The sequence below is a fragment of the Pelmatolapia mariae genome, linkage group LG10_11 (assembly GCF_036321145.2).
Source record: "Pelmatolapia mariae isolate MD_Pm_ZW linkage group LG10_11, Pm_UMD_F_2, whole genome shotgun sequence".
NCBI classification, from domain to species: Eukaryota; Metazoa; Chordata; class Actinopteri; order Cichliformes; family Cichlidae; genus Pelmatolapia; species Pelmatolapia mariae.
In genome coordinates, this window is record NC_086236.1 from 73,370,115 (window position 1) to 73,392,793 (window position 22,679).

The 22,679-nt window shown below is 44.3% G+C and overlaps 1 protein-coding gene and 1 long non-coding RNA gene across 2 annotated transcripts; one reads left to right on the forward strand and one right to left on the reverse strand.

Annotated features, from left to right (window-relative positions):
- Positions 1–893: 893 nt before the first annotated feature.
- On the reverse strand, positions 894–22,668 carry trim33l (tripartite motif containing 33, like). Its single transcript, XM_063488609.1, has 14 exons — positions 22,435–22,668; positions 15,699–15,761; positions 15,075–15,210; positions 14,157–14,283; positions 13,950–14,066; positions 12,496–12,610; positions 11,879–12,025; positions 11,162–11,273; positions 8,283–10,924; positions 7,981–8,171; positions 4,539–4,641; positions 4,367–4,423; positions 4,035–4,157; positions 894–3,177 (listed from the first exon to the last, which is right to left on the reverse strand). The coding sequence occupies exons 2-14, from the start codon at positions 15,738–15,740 to the stop codon at positions 2,899–2,901; spliced, it is 4,191 nt and encodes a 1,396-aa protein (XP_063344679.1). The 5' UTR covers positions 15,741–15,761; positions 22,435–22,668; the 3' UTR covers positions 894–2,898.
- LOC134637912 (uncharacterized) lies at positions 17,876–20,724 on the forward strand. Its single transcript, XR_010095203.2, has 7 exons — positions 17,876–17,976; positions 18,628–18,739; positions 19,051–19,153; positions 19,265–19,416; positions 19,533–19,565; positions 19,870–20,053; positions 20,512–20,724. It is a non-coding gene; the product is annotated as an uncharacterized LOC134637912 (long non-coding RNA).
- Positions 22,669–22,679: the final 11 nt, after the last annotated feature.

The following is a 22,679-nucleotide window of genomic DNA, read 5'->3' on the forward strand; positions in this document are numbered from 1 at the left end:
TCTTATCTGGAGTCTTATTACAGCAGTAACGAGGCAGATATGGAGGCAGATACGAGCATCTTTGTGTACGTGCTTGTGTCTGTGTCTTTTTGAGGGCATTTCAGGGCTTTCACTAATTGTGGGAACATTTTAGGACATTTTTGCACCACTCTGCATTGGTGGGTGGGGGTGGGAGTGGGGTGGTGGTGATATAATGACCTCTCTCTGTTGTTTACGACCTTTCTGCTTTTATACTGTCTGATCTGTTTTGAAGTGAGGGGACATTGAGGGCGTGTCTCTGTCTCATTTTTCAGTTATTGGGACATTTTTGCATCGTGTGAAAATCTGCAGAGATTTGTGCAACTGGGTTCGTCTCAGTGGGGAAAGACTTCATGTGCTGCAGAGAGTGCGTCGATTAAACGACGAGCTTTGTTTCTGTGCCTCTTTGGCTCCACCTGCTGGCTCCCAGCTGAACATCCTTATTCTTCCTGTTTTTCTTCAGCAACTGATTATTATTTTCCTCAACAAATCATTTAATTTGATATCAAAGGGGGATTAATTTAGAAATTTAGACCAAGATATCTGATCTTTATTCATTACTGGATCCCTCGTGGCCATATTTGGTGTATAAATCACACAGACAAATATGTGACCTTTTTATCATCGACTCTAGTTCTCCTCGTGTAGCTAAAAGTTTACATTTAATCGTTTTGTTTAAAAGCAGTTTGTCCCACCGGACGATTTTCAGCCTACCGAGAAATTTCAATAAGACCACGATCAAAGTCTCACGGGGTTTCCACAGCGGATGGTGCATTTGGCAGACTTTCACGCCCTCCTGATGCAAGCACAAAGGAATTTGTGTTCTGAGTAAAAAGGTGATTTACGGTCACATGAAAAAAATATTTTAATGGTATTTTTTTTAAACACAGCGTAACATTTTCTTTGATAAAATATGCAGCCAAGAAAAATCCACGTTTAGATTTGAATTCTTGTTCAGATGCCAGTTTTTCTTTTTCAGTAGATTTTTCTTTTTTCGATGAGTCCAACCAGGTTCTGTTCACATCAAAGTAAAACTATTTCAAATTCCTCAAAGGGAAAGTAAACACAGACTTTCACAATAAAGTTTGAAAACAGGAACGTCGAACTGTGCACACAACGAAATAAGTCAGAGTTCCCCAACCAACACCAGGGGAAACATGAACCGGCTCATTGGTTCCACAGACCATGTGACTGGGATCCGTTTGGACATATAGATATTAAAGAAAGAGAAGACAGCGACTTGAAGTGATTAGAAAACAAATCGCGTCATAAAGCTGGAATGAAGGAATTAACAACATCTGAGACCTCAGCAGGATGTGGGTCAAATACTGAAGACAATAAAGATCAAATACAGAGTCGCCTGCTACAACAATCAAGTCGACTGAATGCTCACGGTAAGAACACGAGACTCATCTCAGATGCAAAGCGAGTCAGTTATGGAAAAAAACGTTTATTTTAATGTTATATTTTTATATATATATATGTTAAACAAAGGAAATTCTCTGCGTATTTCATCGTAAGAGAAAACACAACGTACGTGTAAAACATGAAATATCAAACGAGAAAACTCGGACTAAACTGTAAACATGTCACGCTACTCGCTGCAGACGTGCGCGCCTCAGCTTTCAGGGAAAATACCAAAAACAAGAACACGTTATGGCTGATCAGCTGCCAAAGAGATGAAATCTGACAGTAGCAAAGATAACAATACTGCCACCAAGTACTCCACTGTAACTACAACCGCAAGAAAAAAGTAACAGCTTCATGTCTGAATGAACGTCTCACACTTACTTTACATAAGGCGGTAAAATCGAGACCGGCACAAAGTCTCAGGTGAAATCACCAGTTTAATGTTTATAAAGTCAGAGCGCTCACAGCACAGACACTGGGCCTGAACGGTGCCGTCATCATTTCATCCCTTTTTGAAGAAAAATGTGAAATACTGACCTCTAAGATGTGACCACTCACAGAAAAATGAACTTTTTCATACCAAAAATATTGTTTAGAGTTCAGACCAAAATCATCGATTACGAGTCGCAGATGCAGCGCAGTGCAGACATACAGAAGCGCTGACGCGGACCCGTCCCGTCCACAGCAGAGGAAACCTTTAGCGGTTTTTCACGCTGTGTCAGTGAGAGACGACGGGGTTAATACTCCTGTGGGATCACACGCGGCGACCACTCAGAAACTGACTTCATCAGCAGCGGCTGGGTTTCCAGGCTTCTGTGGGCGGCTTTAAATTAAGGCACATGGTGTTTCTGAAAAATGCTTTTTAAAGTTACTCGTGCTGTAACTACACATAAGAATTTGTTTCTGTGAAATAAAAGTGTCTACAGCTGCTGCGGTCACATCTGCTGTGAGCTCAGATACTTCCTGTAAATCAGAGTGCAGCACACCTGGAGGAGCTCCCCCCGCACACCTGGAGGAGCCCCCCCGCACACCTGGAGGAGCTCCCCCGCACACCTGGAGGAGCTCCCCCGCACACCTGGAGGAGCTCCAGCACCGAGCGCACAGAGCCGAGCTTCCACCAATCAAATCTGAATCAGGAAAGGTTTTTATTTTCCTTGAGCCACTGAAACTCTGATTTTGTTTTTAAAAGCAGCGAGGAAACAAACCGATGAAGGCGGAGCAGACGAGCGTGTTTCTGGTCACACACACGGTTAGTCGCGTCGTTTCCATCGCGTTACGTTCAGTCTCGCTGGGCTTTTCACACAAACTTATGACATCTGAAGACGGCCGCTTGCTACAGGAAACTGCGACGGGCAGTTTCTCCTTCATTTAAAGGTCATAGAAGAACTATTGCTGAGGTCACTCGTACATTCATGGGTTAAAAAAGAAAAAAGCAGCTGTGCAGAGTTTTCCTGGTCATTTAAAACCTCCTCAGTCGTTCTCTCTCTTTTTCCTCTTTGGACCAGGACTTCCCTTTAGATCCAGAAAGTCTCTCAGTCTCTTCCTGAAGTCCTCGAGTTTGGATTCCGGTATTAACCCTTCTTCTTTTACCAACTTTAAGCTCTCGTCTTCTCGGCCATGCTGCGATCTGCTTGCGCGTCCAGCGGCAGGTTGCGGGTTTGAGTTCGGTGCGGTGAGGAGTGAAGGATGGAGCTCCGAACTCAGAGTTTCCACCAACTTCATCCGGAAACTTTCCCGCAGTTCGTCTTCCTGAAAACAGCAGAGAGAAGGCAGAGTGACGGCTCGTCCTGCTGCTCAGTTATCTCAATCAGCGAGTCTGCACTGAAGCCGAGCGTCGGCAGCTCGGCATCACTGAAAGAAGCCAAAGCTCGCGCATCAGCTGCACAGCAAACATGGCTGCAGGCAGCGAAATCAGCGTGAAACACCTGTGAGGACGAGAAAGGAAGCCGGAGCATCGACTCCAGACTCACATACAGCAGTGCTCGATGAGGTCGAGAACAATTAGACGACACTAGCGGACAGGTATCACCTGAACAGGTAAGACTGACTCCAGGTCATTTTCCTGCTCTCTCTTTAAACTCGGGTATTAACAGTAGCAGCAGGTTAACAGGAAGCACGGCTTTAACAGACGTTAAAAAGGCGACATATCCTTCAGGTTTCTTAGACGTTTCAGGGACAGGTGTTGCGGGGTGAGGGCGGGGAACAGCTGATCAGGACACAGACTCTCACATCCACAGCACAACTCTGCTGCTCTTATCAGCGAGGCAACGCCACTCAGGCTTCATGGTAAAACTCTGCCTCCTAGTGGTGAAAGTTTAAGGTACAGTTTTAAAACAAATATCTGCCTAAAAAAGTTTGACTTTATGAAGGCGAGCCATATTTTACTTTGTGTTCTTATAACTGAGCAGCACAAACAGCCCTTTAGAGACCTGGATTATTATTATTATTAATGGAATAATTAATGTGTTTCATCCATCCGGTATTTTAATTTCACGATAGTGTCAAAAAAGTACAGTTTAATACTGTCTCATTAATTCATTAAAGAGAGAAAAATCCTAACGACTAGAGTCCATCAGGCTGTTTGACTCCACCTGCTTCGTGCGTACCTGAGAGGCGTCTTTAAACAGAGTCCACATGTCAGAGACGAGCTCTGCGGCCGTTTGATACGGAGGAGGCCGGCGGAGGGTCAGGCGGTCCGATATCGACTTCAGCCCGGACAAACCACCAAACTGAAGAGAAGAAAACAGAAAGTCTTCATCGCTGTGACCTGATCAGGCTGCAGGAGCAACACCTGCTGGTTTAGCGACGGCTACAGGAGACCCTTTATTTTGCATTTCCCATTTCCAGGTTTATTTCCATTCATGCACATTTTATAAAGTGTATAAACTCGTTAGCTGCTAAAAGCTTCTACTCTGACTGGAGCTTTGTTCAGACTGACCTGAGAGCACCGACTGCAGACTTCAACCTTCAGATGCAGAACGAGACTCTCGCATCTCTGAAAAACAAAAACAGACACAAAACTTTAGAAGAAAATCTACCACAAACTGATGGAGACGGAGTCATTTTGTGAAGTGAGGTTCATGAGTAAGCGTTTGTGAGCAGACACTGACCCTGAGGCTCTGCAGACTGAGGCTGGTACGCTGAAGTCTCTCAGTGCTGTAGGGGTCCGACAGGTCTGACAGGTCCTGACATAACGAACAGGCCCACTCTGACCTGCAGGACAAGGACAAACAGCAGAGGTCACTTCACTCTCTTTTTGTGCCCTGTGTGATGTCACTGATGCACTTCCTGCAGATGTTTTCATTCATCCAGGTAAGGAAGACCGAAGGAGCTGATTCTGTTCATCTGGACGTTTTCAGAGAAACGTTTCGTCACTCATCCAGGTGACGTCTTCAGTCTCAGCTGACTGCAGGTTTCAATCTTACAAACAGTACATTTGCATAATGACTGAAACCCACTGAAGGAACAATGGGCTGGGAGGTCAGTTTCTTGATCATTAAGACTTGTCATGACCATTGATCAACAGCAATTTGCAGTAGGGCTGTTCGATATAACGATATATATCGGATGACGATATAAAAACGTCTATTGTTTCATTTTACGCTATCGTTTGTTTCATGGTGTGGCAAAATAAACTGTTTATGACAATATTTTTTCACCGTTTTGATGCTCACTGTAGCGGCTATATTCATTTCTTAAAGTTCTCTCTCTTATATGTAATATAACCACACTACAGACGGACAAGCGCCTGTTTTTTGCGTTGTCGTTAGCAACAACAATGGTAAAACCATTGCGTGTCCGCTTGTTTATTTTCCACAAAAACCTTTCACAATAAAGCTCAAGATCCTGTTGAGACTTTTCAAAATAAACTGAATCACGTGAAAGATGCAGAGTGTTTACGGATGAGAAGCAAAAAAGAGCCGTCAGGTGCTAAAAAAATAAACCTTAGACTCAAACGTTAGAACAGGCTTTTCCCCGCAGCACGCCGTGTAATAAATACTCACAAAGAAAACGGCGGCTGTTACAACTAAGGTCTAAAAATGTATCGTTTCATTCATCGGTTAAAACACTCGACGCCCAGCTGGAAACACTTCACACAAGTCGAGCTGCCCGAAATTCACAGAATTTACAAAAAATGTTAAAATTTTGTGATTTATATCGTTATCGGGACTAGTGCTGGGCGATATGGAAAAAATATTTATCACGATATGAATTCTTTTATATCACGATAACGATATATATCACAATATACCACCTGACCTGTGGTCATCTGGAAAGTATGCAGTCTGTAAACAGCGAGTGGAGAGGGTGCAGTCTTTGTTTTGAGTTACCGTAAAGCATGTCGCAAATCCGGGTGCACGTAAAGCAGCACCATGTCGCAAAACCACAAGATGGAGTTTCTTTGCAAAAAATATCATTTTTTTATACTTTATTTTCTCTTGCATAAAGTTAAGAGCATGTATAGTGAGAAGACAACACTAATATATTTGCCACAGGCTATTTAACCCTTTAAGACCTACCATAGAACCAAGTCCGCCAGAGCTTATCTTTACATTTTACATGCTGTAGTGCCATTTGTGGGAGCATTTCAAGTTGCTATACATCAATACAACCGTTATAGCCCAAATTTTAATAATATGTATGCATTAAGTCCATAGTAACTACATAAATTGCAAAAAAGTGCAATAAACTACAAAAAAATTGAAAATCTTTTTTTTTTTTTACATATATTTCTAGTTAGAGAAATTTAAGAGGTTTATCCCTCAAAACTGTAAATACAAAAAAGTTGCACAAAATCGTTTCCAACCACGAGAAATTTATTTTGAGTGTCTTCATATTTGTATTTTTGAGATACACAAATTTTTATATACTACAGGAAAAATGAAAATAAATAAATGCAAATTTGCAAAAATACAGTATGTGCATCAAAATAAACTATTTCCAACAGTGTAATTTGACTTCTAAGCATCCCAGAAACGATACAGAAGAGCATAAAGTCAAACATGACTTTTAAAAACACCAACATAGACTTTGAAGCTAAAAAACATTTCCGCGAAAATGACGTCACTTCCGGTTTCGGACAGGTAATGGCGGACATGCGATAGTTCGCGCTGACGTCTATTCCAACATAGGAAGTGTTATGAACAGCTGATCGGATCGGCAAAGCGTGTTAATGGAATATTATGTTTTTGTTCCTGCAAGTGCTTTTTATGCAACTTTTGCAAAGCTTTATGTGGAAGGAAACCGTGACCTAGGGCAAGCTGATGGAATAAGATGTAAGTACAAAAACAATTATTGCGCTACCTTACGTGGTTCCAGTTCTACAGGGATTTAAAAATAGTTAGGCAAAACGGAGTGTGCCTGCTCCGACTGGTTGTAAAGGGTTAATGATATATTTTATGTAATAATTTATAAAATTAGGTTAGAAACGATAGAGATGATAGAAGACAAATGGCACGATAGACACTTTTCTATCGTCCACACGATATATATTGTCATATCGCCCAGCACTAATCGGGACGATAGATGTCTTATATCGGGATATGAGATTTTGGTCATATCACACAGCCCTAATTTGCATATTAATGATGAAGGAACTGACCTCTGATAGGTTTGTAGCATAAACCTATTCACTGGAACGTTCAAGATAATTCAATTGCACCGCAAAGCAAGACACGAGTAGGCAAAGTTCTTTATGTTTCTCGTGCACGGGAGAGAACTGGACAAACGCCGTTCCTTCGCTTGACCCCAGTTGCTCTCGTCCGCTCCCCCGTAACACTGCTCTTTTATTGAGGTTACATGAATATGCATAGGCTCATTAACATATGACGTCTACATACACAAAGAGTACCTTGCCTGTGCGTTGTGTAAGTGTGTGTGTGTGTGTGTGTGTGTGTGTGTGTGTGTGTGTTACCCCATAAAAACTTCCTGCTGGTCTGGAAGTCCAGCAGTTCATCTAAACAAAAGGCACTTAGACTAAAACAGATATAGATATGTTATCCTACCATGAAACAATAAGAGAAGGTACGACCTCTCCCATGCTCCCAGGATGTGGGTGTGAATGCCAGAACACTCTGGAATGCACACAAAGTCTTTGCAGACTCCTAAGGATCAACCCTCTACCAACATGACATTGATTATAAAACTCTAAGCATATATGAGTAGATATTTCTTAATACAAATGACAATCAACAATACAAATCTAACAACATCCCAGCCCATTGTTCCTTCAGTGGGCTGGTTTCAGTCATTATGCAAATGTCCTGTTTATAAGATTGAAACCTGCAGTCAGCTGAGACTGAAGAAGTCACCTGGATGATGACGAAACGTTTCTCTGAAAACGTCCAGATGAACAGAATCAATGTTAAGAGACTTCCTGCAGAGGTTTCATAATAAAAGTAAATCAGGAAAGTGTTGAGTTTTATTCATAATAACTTAAAATGAAAAAAACCTTTTTGAATAGGCTTTAGATTGATTTTCAATCCAATGGTCACACATCAGTGGACTTCAGTGATCTTAAAGAAGCAAAAGGATAAAAATTATTTTTCTTACCAAAAGTCGAGTCCAACTGGGGGGACGTGACAGTCTCTGTGGTATCCTCGACCGCAGGCTGAGCAGATGATCGAAGTGCCGGGTGATGCACAAACCGAGCAGGCAAGAATCTCCAGGGTTATTGGAGAGTCTGGAGACGCTTCCGGCTTTATCAAATCCCCTTTGTCAGCCGGCACGTCTTCGGCATCGGACTGTAACAGAGCACAACGACAACAGTCTCTTAAAGCTGACCGGCTCATTTTATAATCCAACTTTCTCAAGTTTGCCTGGGTTACAGATCGTGTTTCACAAGTGCATCCTACCTGACAGTCGTCACTCATTTCCTCCAGGTAAATCTCATCTTCAGTCTCTCCAGGTAACAGACGAAAACTGGGAAGGGGCTGTCCAAATCTTGGTAGGGACACAGGCAGTCTCAACACAGACACTTTGGGCTGCCACCCACTCAGACTGAAGTCCTCCCGTCCAATCACGGCGCTCAGCTCTTCGATGTCCTTGTCAGAAGTTACCAGAGTTGGTACGTCGTCTTTTGGCTCGAGGGCGTTCGGTTTTGCTTCGTCAGAGACAAAAGTGGCGTGCTCGGTTTCTTTCGTTTCCCGGACCTCCTCGGTATCTTGTATAGTGTTATCACAGCGAGAGTCAACCACCAAGCCCTCCACAGGAACCTGCTGAGTCTGTTCCTGAGGGGAGGGGGGATGAAGTGTGCTGTCAAGTTCCTGAAGCGAGGACAAAGGGCTGCTGGGTAAAGCCGGGCTCTTATCTTCCACGGTTTGCTGCTCTGACGGTAACGTGTCGCTCGGTCCGTCACAGCTAGAGTTTCCCGCAGAAGTCTCTGGACTCACTTCTGTGATGGTGCTTTCCTCAAGGCCGCTTCGTCTCTGCGTCGAGGCCGGATGGAAAGCACGATGATCAGGCAGCCTGAAGAGAGCAGTCTCGTTGAGCAGCACCTGATACATACTCTGAGTGTTGGTCAGCATGACAATGGTGGGCTGGTTCCAGTGAGGACCGGCGGTTTGGTTCAGAACCTGCAGTGGTTGGACGGGTTTAAGTGAGGATAGAAACTGACCCGCCGACAGGGGGAATGTGGAGCCGGCAGGCAGCATGCTGAGAACAACTGAGGAACGGGAGGCGTCAGTTTGGGGGAGGAACAAATAGCTGGGAGATGAACAGCTGGTGGCGAAGGAGGGAGAACTGATGAAGGACGAGAAGGTTGGAGTGATCGAGGGAGTGAAGATCTGTGACGTACTGAGACTGCTGACTGGAAAAAGCGAGTGAGACGTGTGGAGCAGCGAGCTGCGCGTCACTGTGGAACAGGTGGTGCTGAGCGGGGTGGCAGAGGAGGAGTATACGAAAGCTATAGAGGACGAAGTGGACAAGGAATTCCAAAGAGATGAAGGAAAGCTGACGGGAACAGGCGAGGCAGCGTTACCGCTGGTCAGAACTGCAAAGGTGGATGTGGGTGGGCTGGTGGAGGAGGAGTTTATGGTTGTCGAGGAGGTGGTGGTGGCATCAGAGTTGACTGGAACAAGTAGGTTAGTATTACTGGAGTTACGTGTTTGGGGGAGGAGGCACCAGGAGGACACGGGACAGGCGGAGTTTAATGTGGAGGAGGTGGCTGGAGAACCAGCCAACACCATACTCGAATGTGTAACGAGAGGTTTGAACCGATTCGGAGAGGCGCTCAGCGAGTTAGAAATCTGAGCAGGTGGGCAGGTCGAAGAGACGGTTGGAGGAGAAACAGACGAGGGGCAGGCGGAGGAGGAAAGACGAAGATTAGACTGATCGTGGGGCGAGAGCCACGCCGAAGGGCGACATGTGGAACTATCTGGAACAACCAGGTTAGTGACACGGCTGTCGAGAGACTGGAAAACAGACCCGGTGGTGGCTGCTGGACAGGTGGAGGCGGAAAGAGGGGTGGATAAGGAGGAGGAGGGAAACGCAGACAACTGATTGGTTAAATGTGGTGACGAGAAGCTACTGATGGTAACAGGTGTGTCGGGGGAGGTGCCGGTTTGAGTGATGGAGCCGGTGAACACTGGATTGGTGGAGGTGGAAGGAGTATAAGAGGAGGAGGAGGAGTGGGGAAACATGGAGGTTGTGGAGGATGGAGGAATAGTGGGCTGACTGGACACAAGTGCTGACAGACTGGGACGGGTGGAGATGGAAGGAGTGATGGAGGAGGGAAACATGGCGGTCGTGGAGGACAGAGGAACGCTCGACTGAGCAGACACAGACGTTGATAGTGGAGGGAGAACACTGATGGTAGCTGGTGGGTTACAGTTCATAGCTTTGCCAGTTTGAGGGGTGGGGTCAGTGGGCACTGGAAAGGTGGAGGTGTGAGCAGGAGGAGTAACGGAAGTGGAGGAGCTGGATAAGAGCGTGCACAAAGGAGAGGCACGGCTGGTTGGAGCGCCTGGGGTATTACAGGATGGGAGGAGGGGCCTGTTGGAGGTTGCAGGAGAGGTGGTGGTTGGAGGGAGAGCATGACTCAACTGACCCGATGGGGAACTTGAGGGCGGAGATCGAGGATTGACCGAATCCCGTGTGCCAACCTGATTGTGAGTGAGGAGATTATAAAGGGTTAGGTTGGGCGAAAATTTGCAAAAGGCCGAAGATGAACTTGACTGTGAGGATGGAGAAGGTGTAGCAGCACAGTCATTAAGAACAGGTGTAGCACTGGAACCGGCCGTCTCAGTTTGGGGGCCGGGGGATACCAGACAGGTGGAGGGAGACTTGGACGAAGTGGAGTCTATTCCATGTTTGGGGGCAGATGAGGATGTAAACGACAGATTAAGCGAATGAGAAGCAGAGGCGCTGTCCATCACGGTGCTGGAGATGGGGTTGCAGGTGGAGGTGGGAGGAGGGGCAGCAGGACTCGCCGGAGTTCCTGTGTTTTTATCCAAGGTTGGTGGCACAGCGAAAGGGACCCACGAAACATGAAGGTTACCTGGAAACCGAAACAATGGAGGAGGAAGAGGAGGAGGAGGGTGCAGCAATTATTTTCTCTTGGATTAAACTACATCCAAACTTAAACAGCATCAACATAAACTCTGAGCTCATGGACAGAACGAACGAACCAAACTGGCACATAAAATGATTCGGTTTGGTTTCCACACGTACGGCCGAGCGTCCGCTGCAAAGCTGAACACACAACATAAACAAACAGATACACGAGCAGACTTACAAAGCTCAGAGAGGGTTTCCTCGTAACCCAACTTGGTAATGAGCTTCACTTCAGGCATTTTCAGAGGGGGGTCTGAGTCCTGATCTAGAAGCTCCTTCATTTGGGTTTTAATCTGGAAGAGAAAACAAAGCAAGGATAAAATGGTTGGTCTACGCTCTACATCTCCAGATTAACGTTTTCTGCAGAACTTCTATTTATTTGCAACAGTGTTGTATTTTGTTTTCAAAGATTTTTATAAACAATGATTATCTGATAATGTCTATGATTGGGGGGACGCTCATAGGGATCACTGTGCATGACATAAGAGTCACATGATGTGTGAAACGTCCCTTTTTAGGGGTTTTAATCTTTGTTGAGCGAGCTAAGGAAGGAAAGCCTGGCTTTGATGGACTTTAGTCTAACTCTGTGGGGACGTACCAGTGAGGACTGGCTCCTCCCACAGTTTCGCATCTACAGCAGACATTAGTGAAGATAGCCGACATCCATGAACACGGAAACAACTCCAGTCTCTGTCTTTGCTTCTAATTGTTGCTGTTAAATTTCTGTCATGACTGTTCATGTATGATTTACATGCTTAAACGTCTCCATCGCTCTGTAAAGACTTCAATATTCAATATCTGACAATATACAGAGTCACACAGCATTTTGAGAGTCAGTGTGCCTCGCATGTTTTCATGAGTACAGCTGCAGTGTGTGTGTCACATCTCTGATGTGTACCTGTGCGGTGTGTGAGAGCAGGGTCGGCAGGTCGGTGAGATTTCGGGCCTTTTCGAGCGTTTCCTTCATGGACATTTGGCTCTGCTGCAGCTGCTTCATCTTCACCATCCTCCCATGAATCTGCTCACATTCCAGCTCATACAACTTCTACGCACACACACACACACACACACACACACACACACACACAGCACATTTTAATCATTTTTTAGGCGCTCCATTTTTTTATATTTTACCACAAACGTTGGCGTGCGAGGCTGAGTGAGCACAGACGTTTGATACTGAGAGCAGCAGCAGATAAGACTCAAGGCTATGCTGAGGAGTGAAACTCACTGAACTCACTGCAACAACTTCAGAGCACAGACTGAAAGACTTCTAAGAAACATCCATCAGCAAGAAGGAAAATCTGTTCATAAATTCGGTTCCTATATTGAGCAAAGATTTGCGTCACTTTCTAACAAATGAGAAACGTACACTTGTAGCTGAGGCAGCGGATCAACTCTGGCTGCAGAAAACAAAGACTTTTAGATACAGACAAGGACACTGCAGAGAGAAACAGGAAATGACATCAGCCTGCTAGATAGTCAACAATATTTAAAACAGCTGATGGATGTTACCTGTATGTCTTTAAGGAGTGACATCATTTTCGCTTTCAGAAGCTTAGCAAAGGCAACGAATCCCGCCTGCAGCTCGGTCCTCAGACGAGACTCTGTTTGCTCGATGCTCTGCAGCCTGAAACACAGCAGAAGCACGAGGGGGGGGGTTATTGTCCAGAAAGTCCTCAGACGGGACAGCGAGCACCCGAGGAAGGTTCAAGTTATTAATACTAAGTAGGAATGAGGTGGCGACCTTTACCGCGTGGAGACTCAGAACAGTCGAGCTCAGCAAAGAGACGTTTGGTAACAATTTGGGCGATCGTGGCTCAAGAGTTGGGAGTTCGCCTTGTAATCGGAAGGTTGCCGGTTCGAGCCCCGGCTCGGACAGTCTCGGTCGTTGTGTCCTTGGGCAAGACACTTCACCCGTTGCCTACTGGTGGTGGTCAGAGGGCCCGGTGGCGCCAGTGTCCGGCAGCCTCGCCTCTGTCAGTGCGCCCCAGGGTGGCTGTGGCTACAATGTAGCTTGCCATCACCAGTGTGTGAATGTGTGTGTGAATGGGTGGATGACTGGATATGTAAAGCGCTTTGGGGTCCTTAGGGACTGTTAAAGCGCTATATAAATACAGGCCATTTACCATTTTACCATAACAATTTTATGAAATTCAGTGAATGTAACACAAATTCTCGGAATGTTTCCAAACATGAAGATAACGAGTAAAAGTCTGTGTGAGGATTCACAGCAGTGCAGAGTCTGACAGTGGGAGTGTTTCACGTTAACGAGCAATAACGACTTCAAACCAGGCGTTTATGCCCAACGCAGTACTGTGATTGGAGATCAGGAGGAGGCCCTGCAGCCTGTGGCGAGTGATACTCTCCTGCTCCTGTTTGAGACGTCACAGGTCAGGATGTTTCTCAAGCCATGCTGCACACTTTCCAAGGGCAGCCACACATTATTCCCATCCATCCATGCTCTTCTGCTTATCGTTGTCAGGGTCACGGGGGGGTGAAGCCTACCCCGCAGAGTACACCCTGGACAGGTCGCCAGTCTGTCGCAGGGCAAACATGCAGACTGACAACCGTTCGCAATCACACACAGTATTTACGTTTAAGAGTATTTCCAGTGCCACTGTGTAAATTTAAATGTTGTTTTTTTGCCCTCTGTGGCAGATTTCAGGCCCACAAATGATTTGACCAACACAGAATTTAACTGAACGTACAGAGATGGTGTTTCTGTGTTGGCCGGTCTGCACACAGTTAAAGCAAAGAGTCTGGGACACCCGCTCTGCCGCGCCTCTGTACATTTACTCATAATCTGCTAAACGAAAACAAATTTAAGAAGATTAAAAACACTCGAGCTGCTGATATATATTTCTGTTTGGTTCTGTGGAGTAACGACTCAATAAGGCAAAAAGGATTTACTCTGCTGATGAGCCATCGCCTTTTCAGGAAGTAAACAGTGAAATCATCAGCCGTACCTGGTCTCCATGTCCTGTAGACTCCGCCTCACCGTGTCCTCCTGCCTCTTCGTGGAATGAACGTACACGTCCAGCTGCTTCTTCAGGCTGACCACCGCCTCACTGACAAAGCAGTACCTGGAAACAAAAGCAGCTCACGCCTCAGTGTGCCGGCTCACGTCTGCACTACAACCACTTTAACTCGAGAACGCGTGCGACCCGGCTCACCTGTGGTTCATGTGAGTCATCAGCTGACAGTCTCTGCAGGTGAGCTGCTTACAGGTGAAGCAGATGAGTTTGAGTGGCTCAGATGGGTGGAGTCTGCAGAACTTGGTGGGAGAAGACAAGATGTTTCCTGAGGACACACACACACACACACATTATCACTTAGTTTGCTCAATAACTGTGATCTCAATGATTACTATAATATAACAAGTTGTAACAGATGAGGTAAAATCAGGTTCCCACTGAAACCGTCTCTGGACCGAGCGCTCTAACAGACCTGAAACAAAGTATGAAAATAAAGTAAAATATGTAACAATGTAGTACAAATACTGAGTGTACTGTGTTTGATATTATCTGCGGGACTTTCCCTTCGTTTCCACGTGTTGGGCTCAGAGCTCAGTGGAAGTTTGGCAGGTGAGGGAGACGCTGGAGTCCTGACACGCTAATGGTGTAAACAAAGAAACTGGAAAGTACCAGTGTTTCTGAACTGAACACTGCAGAGACAGGCGGAGCTTAGCAGACCACTCCCCATTAAAGCGAGAACCTCCAAGGGCCCGGTGTGTGGGAGTCGGCGTTTCTACAGCTCGTCCCGTCAGGTCAAAAAGACTAAACTCTGTCCGGCTGTTTGAGGATTCAGTTCTTCAAAAATAAATAAAAATAGTGGACTGAAGCGCCTCTGGCTGCTCCTGCTGTTGTGGAACCATCACATCCTGTTTCATTTGTATCCAACTCCAATTCATGAACCAAATACTTCACAAGTTGTGGCTTACACACTTGGATGTGCTTCTACACTTTTACAACATATAAGATCTTTTTGAAGCTCGTCACTAAGTCAAAGGTCAACAGCGACGGTCAGCTGACAGCAGAGAGCAGTTTCTCTCCAACAGAATCTGGATCTGGGTGTGGGTGGGTTTTTTTTACCTTCTGGCGGGTGATGGAGGAGCCTGTGCGATCTGGTCACCGTGACTCTGCGATGCGCTGACACACAGACGCCGCACAGAGCTTCATTACAGTCAAGACACCAACACGTGGCGGAGGTGGCATCGCAGTTGCTGCACTGAGGAGATGAGAAGGCGGAGACGTTCACAGGTGAGACCGAACTCCAGCTGAAGGTCTTTTCCTTTATCAGTCTATTTAAATGCCATAAAATCACACAAATTCACGTTTCCTGCACGTGTGCAGCTGCAAAGTACCGACCACGGGAGATCTTGAAAGTGTGTCACAAGACACAAAATGGTCTTCACAGGGCTCGTGGTGTCTTCATATAACACCAGCCTCACAGTGTTCTACGTGCATGCAAACACACACTCACACACATTTTCCACATGCTTGACTTTTTGGCTTCTGTTGCCATGATGCCAGGTCTCTCTTGAAAATTAGATTTTTAATCTCAATTCGATTTTTTTACCTGGATAAATAAAGGACTAATAATAATAAAATGCTGCTGCAGGATCATATGTGAATATTCTTTGGTTTTAAAAAGCTCAAAGCAGGAGATCCTGGTGGTGAGGTACAGATAAATAAAATAAGGTTTGCTGGAGTTACCTGCTGACTCAGGTTGTCTCCTGGTGCTCCTGTCGCTTCCATGTTGCTCAGCAAAGTTGCTTCCTGAAAGACAGAGAAGCTGATAACGTCCGGCAGCCATGATGAGAACATTTGTGGAGTTGGTGACGTGCCAATCTAATATGCGAATCAATAATCAGTCTGATCCTGACACAAAAAGCTAGATCTGACATTGGTGACATGGTTCCCCTTTACTTTATCAGGTGACAGCAGCAGCTAGCGGGAGCGCTAACATAGCACGGAGGAAGTGAACCAAAGAAGCAGGTTCAACAAACTATAAAATCAGAAACTCTTTGTGTTTGGTTCCAGAAAGGCTGATCACAGATTATGTGCATGAGTAAAGAAAGTCATCATCAGTGGAGCTCTGATCCCAAGATTCTCCACAGCAAAGAGTAAATAAAGAGCGGAGCCTCCATGTTAGTCTTTGGACACATTAGTGTGCACCGTGATGTTTGTCTTAGTCAGGACGGGCTCACGTTAATGAGCTCGGGTCACTCTGTCATCATCACAAACATCTGCAGCAGTTTATCAGTGTTTCAGTTTCTTAATAAAGCTCAGTAAACATTTCATGTTGCCGACGGACGCCACAGCCTGTTTTTATAACACACCATCTTTATCGTTTTATAACTTTATCTCATTTCAGCCTTCAGTGACAGACGGTGGCTTTCTCACAGACACGTGTCTGTAACTGAAAAAAATACAATTTGAATTTAAAGTTTTGTCTGTAAAGACAAACAAGCTGTAGGATAGGGCTGGGCCATATTATACCGTTCACGGTAATACCGGTACAATGTTAGGCAACGATAAGAAAATAAAATATCGCAATAGAATATGGGTAAAACGCGCATGCGCAGTGCCTTTGTTTTCATACGCACATGGCCGAAAAAGCATGGCGGCAACGGAGAATCAGAAGGGAGAAAGCGGATCGTTGAGGGAAACGGATGAACCAGAATTGGTTTGTAAAAATGGTGCAGCTTCAGTGATGTGGGACTGGTTTGGTGTTTGTCCGTCAGATACACAACAAAGCACATTTTTTTGTAGAACATGCAAGCGGCCGTCGTTATTGCCGTATTTGTCGGACTAAGGTGCTCGTAAATCTGGGAGTAATCTGGGTCCTAAACTCCGTCCATTTCAGGTCCCAAAGTCAAACGAACACTGCAGCATCACTAAGAGTTAAAAACTGTCTAAATTCTTTCATCTTTAATAAAACGATCAGCGTTGCTGCTTTACCAGGTGTAACAATGCAGTTTAATGTTGCAAAGCACCTCTTTTTAACTTTAGTGGATATTATACATGGTTATGCTCAGGATATGTCAGCCCATTTCTACTGGAAACGCTTTTTGGTTAAACTTTCAGCAAGGAATTTGCATTTGTACTATTAAATGTTTATATAGCTTTAATGCACATAAAAAAAGCTTCTTGTTGAACTGAAAATAAATTGATGTTTTTTTGCACTAGTAAAGTTGTTGAGTTGTATTTTGTATTTTGTCTCGCATCAATTATATCGTCAGTTATATCGTTATCGCAAATTTTCGAATATATATCGTGATAAATATTTTTGGCCATATCGTCCTGCTCTACTTTCAAATCAATGTCTACATGATGGTAATTTACATTTTAAATAGTTCAGTACAGATTTGGAAGGATGCCCAGATAGCAAGACGACATTGAATCTATGTTGATTTTTCATCCGAACCGTCGTATATGGTCGGGGTTGAAATGCCAATGTTGTAACAACATTGAAATACTGTGGTAAACCGACGGTCTTACTATAGAGACGTTGTAACGATGTTGATTCACCGTTGTTTTTTTGTCATTGATATTTGATCTATTTATAGTCGACCAGGTGACAACAACAACATCGAGAAAACGTCTATTTATAGTTGACGATCATTCGGCTCCGGTCACCATCAAAAACCATCGATTTGTAGTTGAGCATTAAATTGCATTGCAACTGATCGGGTATAAAGTACCAGAGAAAGTAGATTTATTGTTCATTTGTTATCAATGACTTGGTCTAGTTCACCAGCTTTAAAAAATCGTGTCTACGTGCAATTTATGTATAGTTGACCGGGAAATTAAAACAGCGATCACTTGGACTATTCCGCAGCACCCCTCTCACATTGGTACATCCCCCCCCCTCCCCAGGTATTCATTGTCTTCTACAGTAGAGCGGGACATTTAATTTACTCTCAGCGGAATTGACCGGAGAAGGCATCAGTTCATGCACTGCACTGGCCTGCACCATGATTAGTATAAGGTAAGAATGAATGATTTTTTTTTCCTACTCGGTATTTCCATGTTTGCATTTGAATAACATTAAAAAAAAAAACTTGTTAATGTTGTACATTAACGAGTTTTTTAAATTGTGTCTACTTCTTACAATCTGGCAACAAATAAATTGCACTGCGAACAAAGTATATCAACAAAGAAAACATTTTCGTTTCATAATTTCTTCGTTATATTCCCTTACAAAGCTAGCTTTAACGCTTCGAGGTTTCCTTTGTTCTTGCCGTCGCCTCGGCGCTTGACCCAGACTTTCGCTCTGTAGTTGCTTAGTACTACAAAAAATTCTAAATCTGTGATATATGATTGATAAACGTAAAGTTAACTGTATAAACGTGTTCAATGACTTTGTTACTTTTGATGATTGGAGAGCACTCGCTTCAATGCGCACACGAAAACTTTAGACTCAGTTTGAATGCTCACGCAGCATGCGTGACTGTACGTTGCACGCTCAACTAACTTTACGTTGCACGCGTACATGACTTTCCGTTTGTGCCTTGAATAATGAATAAGGCTACGTCCACACGTACCAGCGTATTTTTGAAACCGCTGATTTTTCTATGCGTTTGCACCTTTTGTCCACACGTAATGTATGTCTGGCCGTACATTGTGTTTGTATTTCCAGGCACATTTCACGAAGCAGAACGCAGTCTTCAGAGATATCCACGTGAACGCTGTGATACGTCTGACCTTCAGTCCGAAGAAGAAACCCAGACCAGTCTTAAAAGAAAGCACAAGTAAAACCTTTATATTTACAAACATATCTTTGATTGTTAAGAATTTATGATCTTGTCTTTTATACATATCTGTGGTGCTTGCATACTGCAATATCGCCACATAATATAGTCCAAAAAGTGGAAGTTTGTAAACTTTTTAAAAATGCAAAGCCGTGTACACTTGTGCACTTCAAAAATTCATTGTATACTGTACCTTCTTGCACGTCTCTGTTTCCTGTGTGTGTTGTTAGAAATCAAACTAACTTTAGGAAACAATATGCCAAAAGCATATTTACAATTACTTAAGACCGTTTTTAATTTCTTTTCTTTAGACCAAATCCCCTGTACACATATACGGACTCAGAGGATGAGTTTTTTTGTGGGGAAAGCCTACAAAAAAACGGTTTTCCCAGGCCCCTCGAGTGAAAATACCAGGTAATAAAATACTGTCTAGTGTCTTTGTACATATGTGTCTGACATGAGGAAACTTTTTTGACAAGTTGTCTGTATTCTTAAATACTTAAAAAATTATCTTTTTCTAAACAGCCCTCATCACTCCGCAGTCTGCCCCCCAGCCCACTGATAGCAACCATCATAATGCCCCACCCAGCTTCCGGCACCTTTCGCCACTCCGGCACAAACCGAAACAGCTTTGCGATCTCCCCAGCATGCAGAGTCTGATGTCTTCCCTATAGATGGTATGCTTTTAAAAAAGCTTTAAAGCTGCATCACAATGTCATTGTACTCTTATCTAAAAAAAAAACCTAATTTATACTCCTGAATGTCATCTTGTTGTGATTTTTTTTTTCTGTAGATTCCAGAGACTCTGTGAAGCCACTATTACAAGGCAAGTTTGAAAATCTTGGAATTTCACAGTTTACATGGTATAACAAATATATGTGACAGGCAAAAACTAGTAAACACTTTTAGCAGTTACAAGAACTAACAAATGAATATCCAACAAAAGGGAATAGAAATACATTGCACTGCCAATACTTTGGTTTATTCTTTGTATGACTTGAAAATCAGGCTTTAGGGAAAACTAAATGACATGTTTCTATCATCAATTACATGAAGTAAACACACAGGCACTTGCATACACATTTAAGACATGAGACTCGCTAATTCCATCTCATAAAATGTGTCTATAGGTGAGACGCTTTGCGTTGATTGGTGCTGCTGGACCACACTGGAGGTGCGAGTCCGCCGTGTAATGGTTTATGCCATTACAAAGGAGCTGGCCTCTGTACTCAACTGGGCAGGGAAAAAAAAACAAGGACCAGACAAAGCAAAAAAGGGCATTTAAAGAGACAGCGCCGTGCAGATGCATATTTGGTAAGTTTTAACATTTATTGTAGTTTTATGAGCCTAAAGTGAACAATAAAGGGATCAATTGATGTGCTGGGTGCGTTTCACATTTCCTATGTCTGTTTTTTGCTATATTACTTTGTCTTTCTTAATAACAAGACTTTCATGTCCGGTTAATCTGGAGATGGAGTCTTTGGTCTTCGGCTTGTTTTGTCCTCGGGTTGTACACTTTGTACAGCCCGAGGACCCCATGTTTTCTTTTTTTTTTTAAAGGATACACGGCACACCATGCTAAGACATATCGCATTTTCAGCTTATAGCTCTTTGGGAATCAAATGCGGCAGTTTGCTGATTTCCACCTGGTGACTTTCATGTTTATCAGCCTAGGAGTTTACATACTTTCTCCCTGCTGAAGACAATTAACAAGAGCTTATTCATGTGCTCTAATTCCCTTTTTTTGTGTGTGTGTCTATTTTTTGTCCTAGATGGCCTGGCGCAGCAGGTAGGGGCGAACTCTATGTCTGAGTTGGTCTTTGCTCAAGCAGTCCAGAAATGGCTCAGATATGCTCCAGGTCGTACGGGTGGCGCGCAGGACGCCCATCATCCATCCCCATCCCGGAGTAAATAATAAAAAGTGACGTGAAACATAGAAATGTAAATAGGAAACTTTGTCTTTTAATAAAGTATTTTGCAAATGATACATGTCTATTGACCTTTTTTGTTTTTTTGTTTTTTTTCAATAAAAAGCAACTGTGCGAAAGAGGTGGAAAATCAATACCATATCTCAACAGTGTTTCAATATCAGAATCTGACATTGTTTCAATGTCAACAGTGTTAGAAAATATAACGTCGAATCAATGTCAGGTTTCAACATTGATTCAACATCAAAACCTGACGTTGTTTCAACGTTAAAAATGGGTGCAAGAGTGATGTTGGGTCAACGTCACACTTCAACGTTGCTTCAATGACGTCGCCTGATATTGACTCAACATTGTTTCAATGTTTCCTTGCTATCTGGGTGGTCTCTTTAAATACAAACAGCTTACAGATCGTGGACAGAATAATCAGTACGATCAGCTGTGATCAAATCCTGATCAGATATCATTCAACTGGATCCAGGTTGGAGTCTCCTGCCGTGTAGTCGGACCTACTGAGACTGATTTATGTGGTTTTCAGTAGAAAATATTAATTTAAGAGACTGAATCTTTTAAAATGTTGAATTTATGAACAAATCGATACAAAATGTGAACACAGTGAAACTCACTTTAACCTCATTTCAGCCTCATCTTCACTCAGTGACTCACGTCGTCCAAAGGGGGCACAGATATACGTATATATACCCTCACTGTGTTTACAGCCCCTTACTGCACTTTAAGAAAATCTACCAAGTGAACAGATTAAGCTCAGACAATCTGTTACCATGGCAACTGACTCAGCGTTCAAGTTCACTCTCTTTAACAGTAAACCTGAGTTTCCCTCATCTAAGAGCTGCTATTAACGGTATTTGTAGTTTGAACGCTGATCATGAGTCTGAGCTCAGTTTTGTGCGATGCTGCTGTTTTGTTGGTCACACAGCTGCAGCGTTCATGCAGTCACGTGGAGGACAACGCAAAGGTTTCTCTGACTGAAACAACTTTCTGGGAAACATCGTGCTTTACGTCAGAGTCTGACCACGCAGCTGTTGTAATAAAAGTCCACATGTGACCTCTGCGGGCCCTCCAAAGCTGAGTCCACATACTACATTAACATCAGTAACCACGCTGTCACTGAAACAACCGCAACTCAGCGCGTCTCCTCTGAGCCACATCTGACACTGGACTTCGTGGATTTGTCACCCTGAAGTCCACCCTCACGGGAAAAACCGTTAGAGCCACACATAAAACAAACGCATGCGTGTCTGTGGAGGCTCTCGGTCATCCAGGTCATGGAAGAGTTTCACCTCTCATCAGTCCTTCAGTTACAGGGTTTAGCGTGTCTCCACTAGTCACGTCACAGAGCGCGTGTCTGAGGGCCAACGTGAGCCGAGCATCATGTAAACACAGAGGAGCATCGCAAACACCGCCATGACGTCACCGCGCGGGAACAACCCCCAGGCACCTGGAGAAACACGTCGCTTTCTCACCGTCATGTTATTCTAAAGTAATCGGATTAAGAAAGGTCACAGGCGAGCTTCAACGTTTCTTCCTGCTAAAATGGAGTTTTTGCTTCCCACGGTCGCCAGGTGCTGGCTCGGGGCGTGGTCTGACGGTTGGGTTTTCGCTGCATTAGTGGCGCCGCGATTTGGCGCTGTGTAAATAAACCTGAGCTGAGCTAGACCCGGACCCGAAAGGCCGCTAAGGGGGCCGAGAGCCCCGGTGTCAGAGACCAGCTCCGACACCGGGGCTTCAGCCGAGATGTGATGAACTCACCGTCACCGTCCGCTCCGTCCACAGACACGCACACCGTCGACATTCACGGTAACACGAGTCCTCCCGGTTTAGCCTGGAGCCGCTAAGACAATCACAACGGCGGAACCAACAAGAACCGTTACGAACACAACACAGATATAACTTCCGTCCCGCTTCTTCTTCTGGTCCGGGCAGGTGACGTCCACACTGTGAGCGTATTACCGCCACCTGCTGGTCGTCACCGGAAACCTCTGGTATTTACAGAC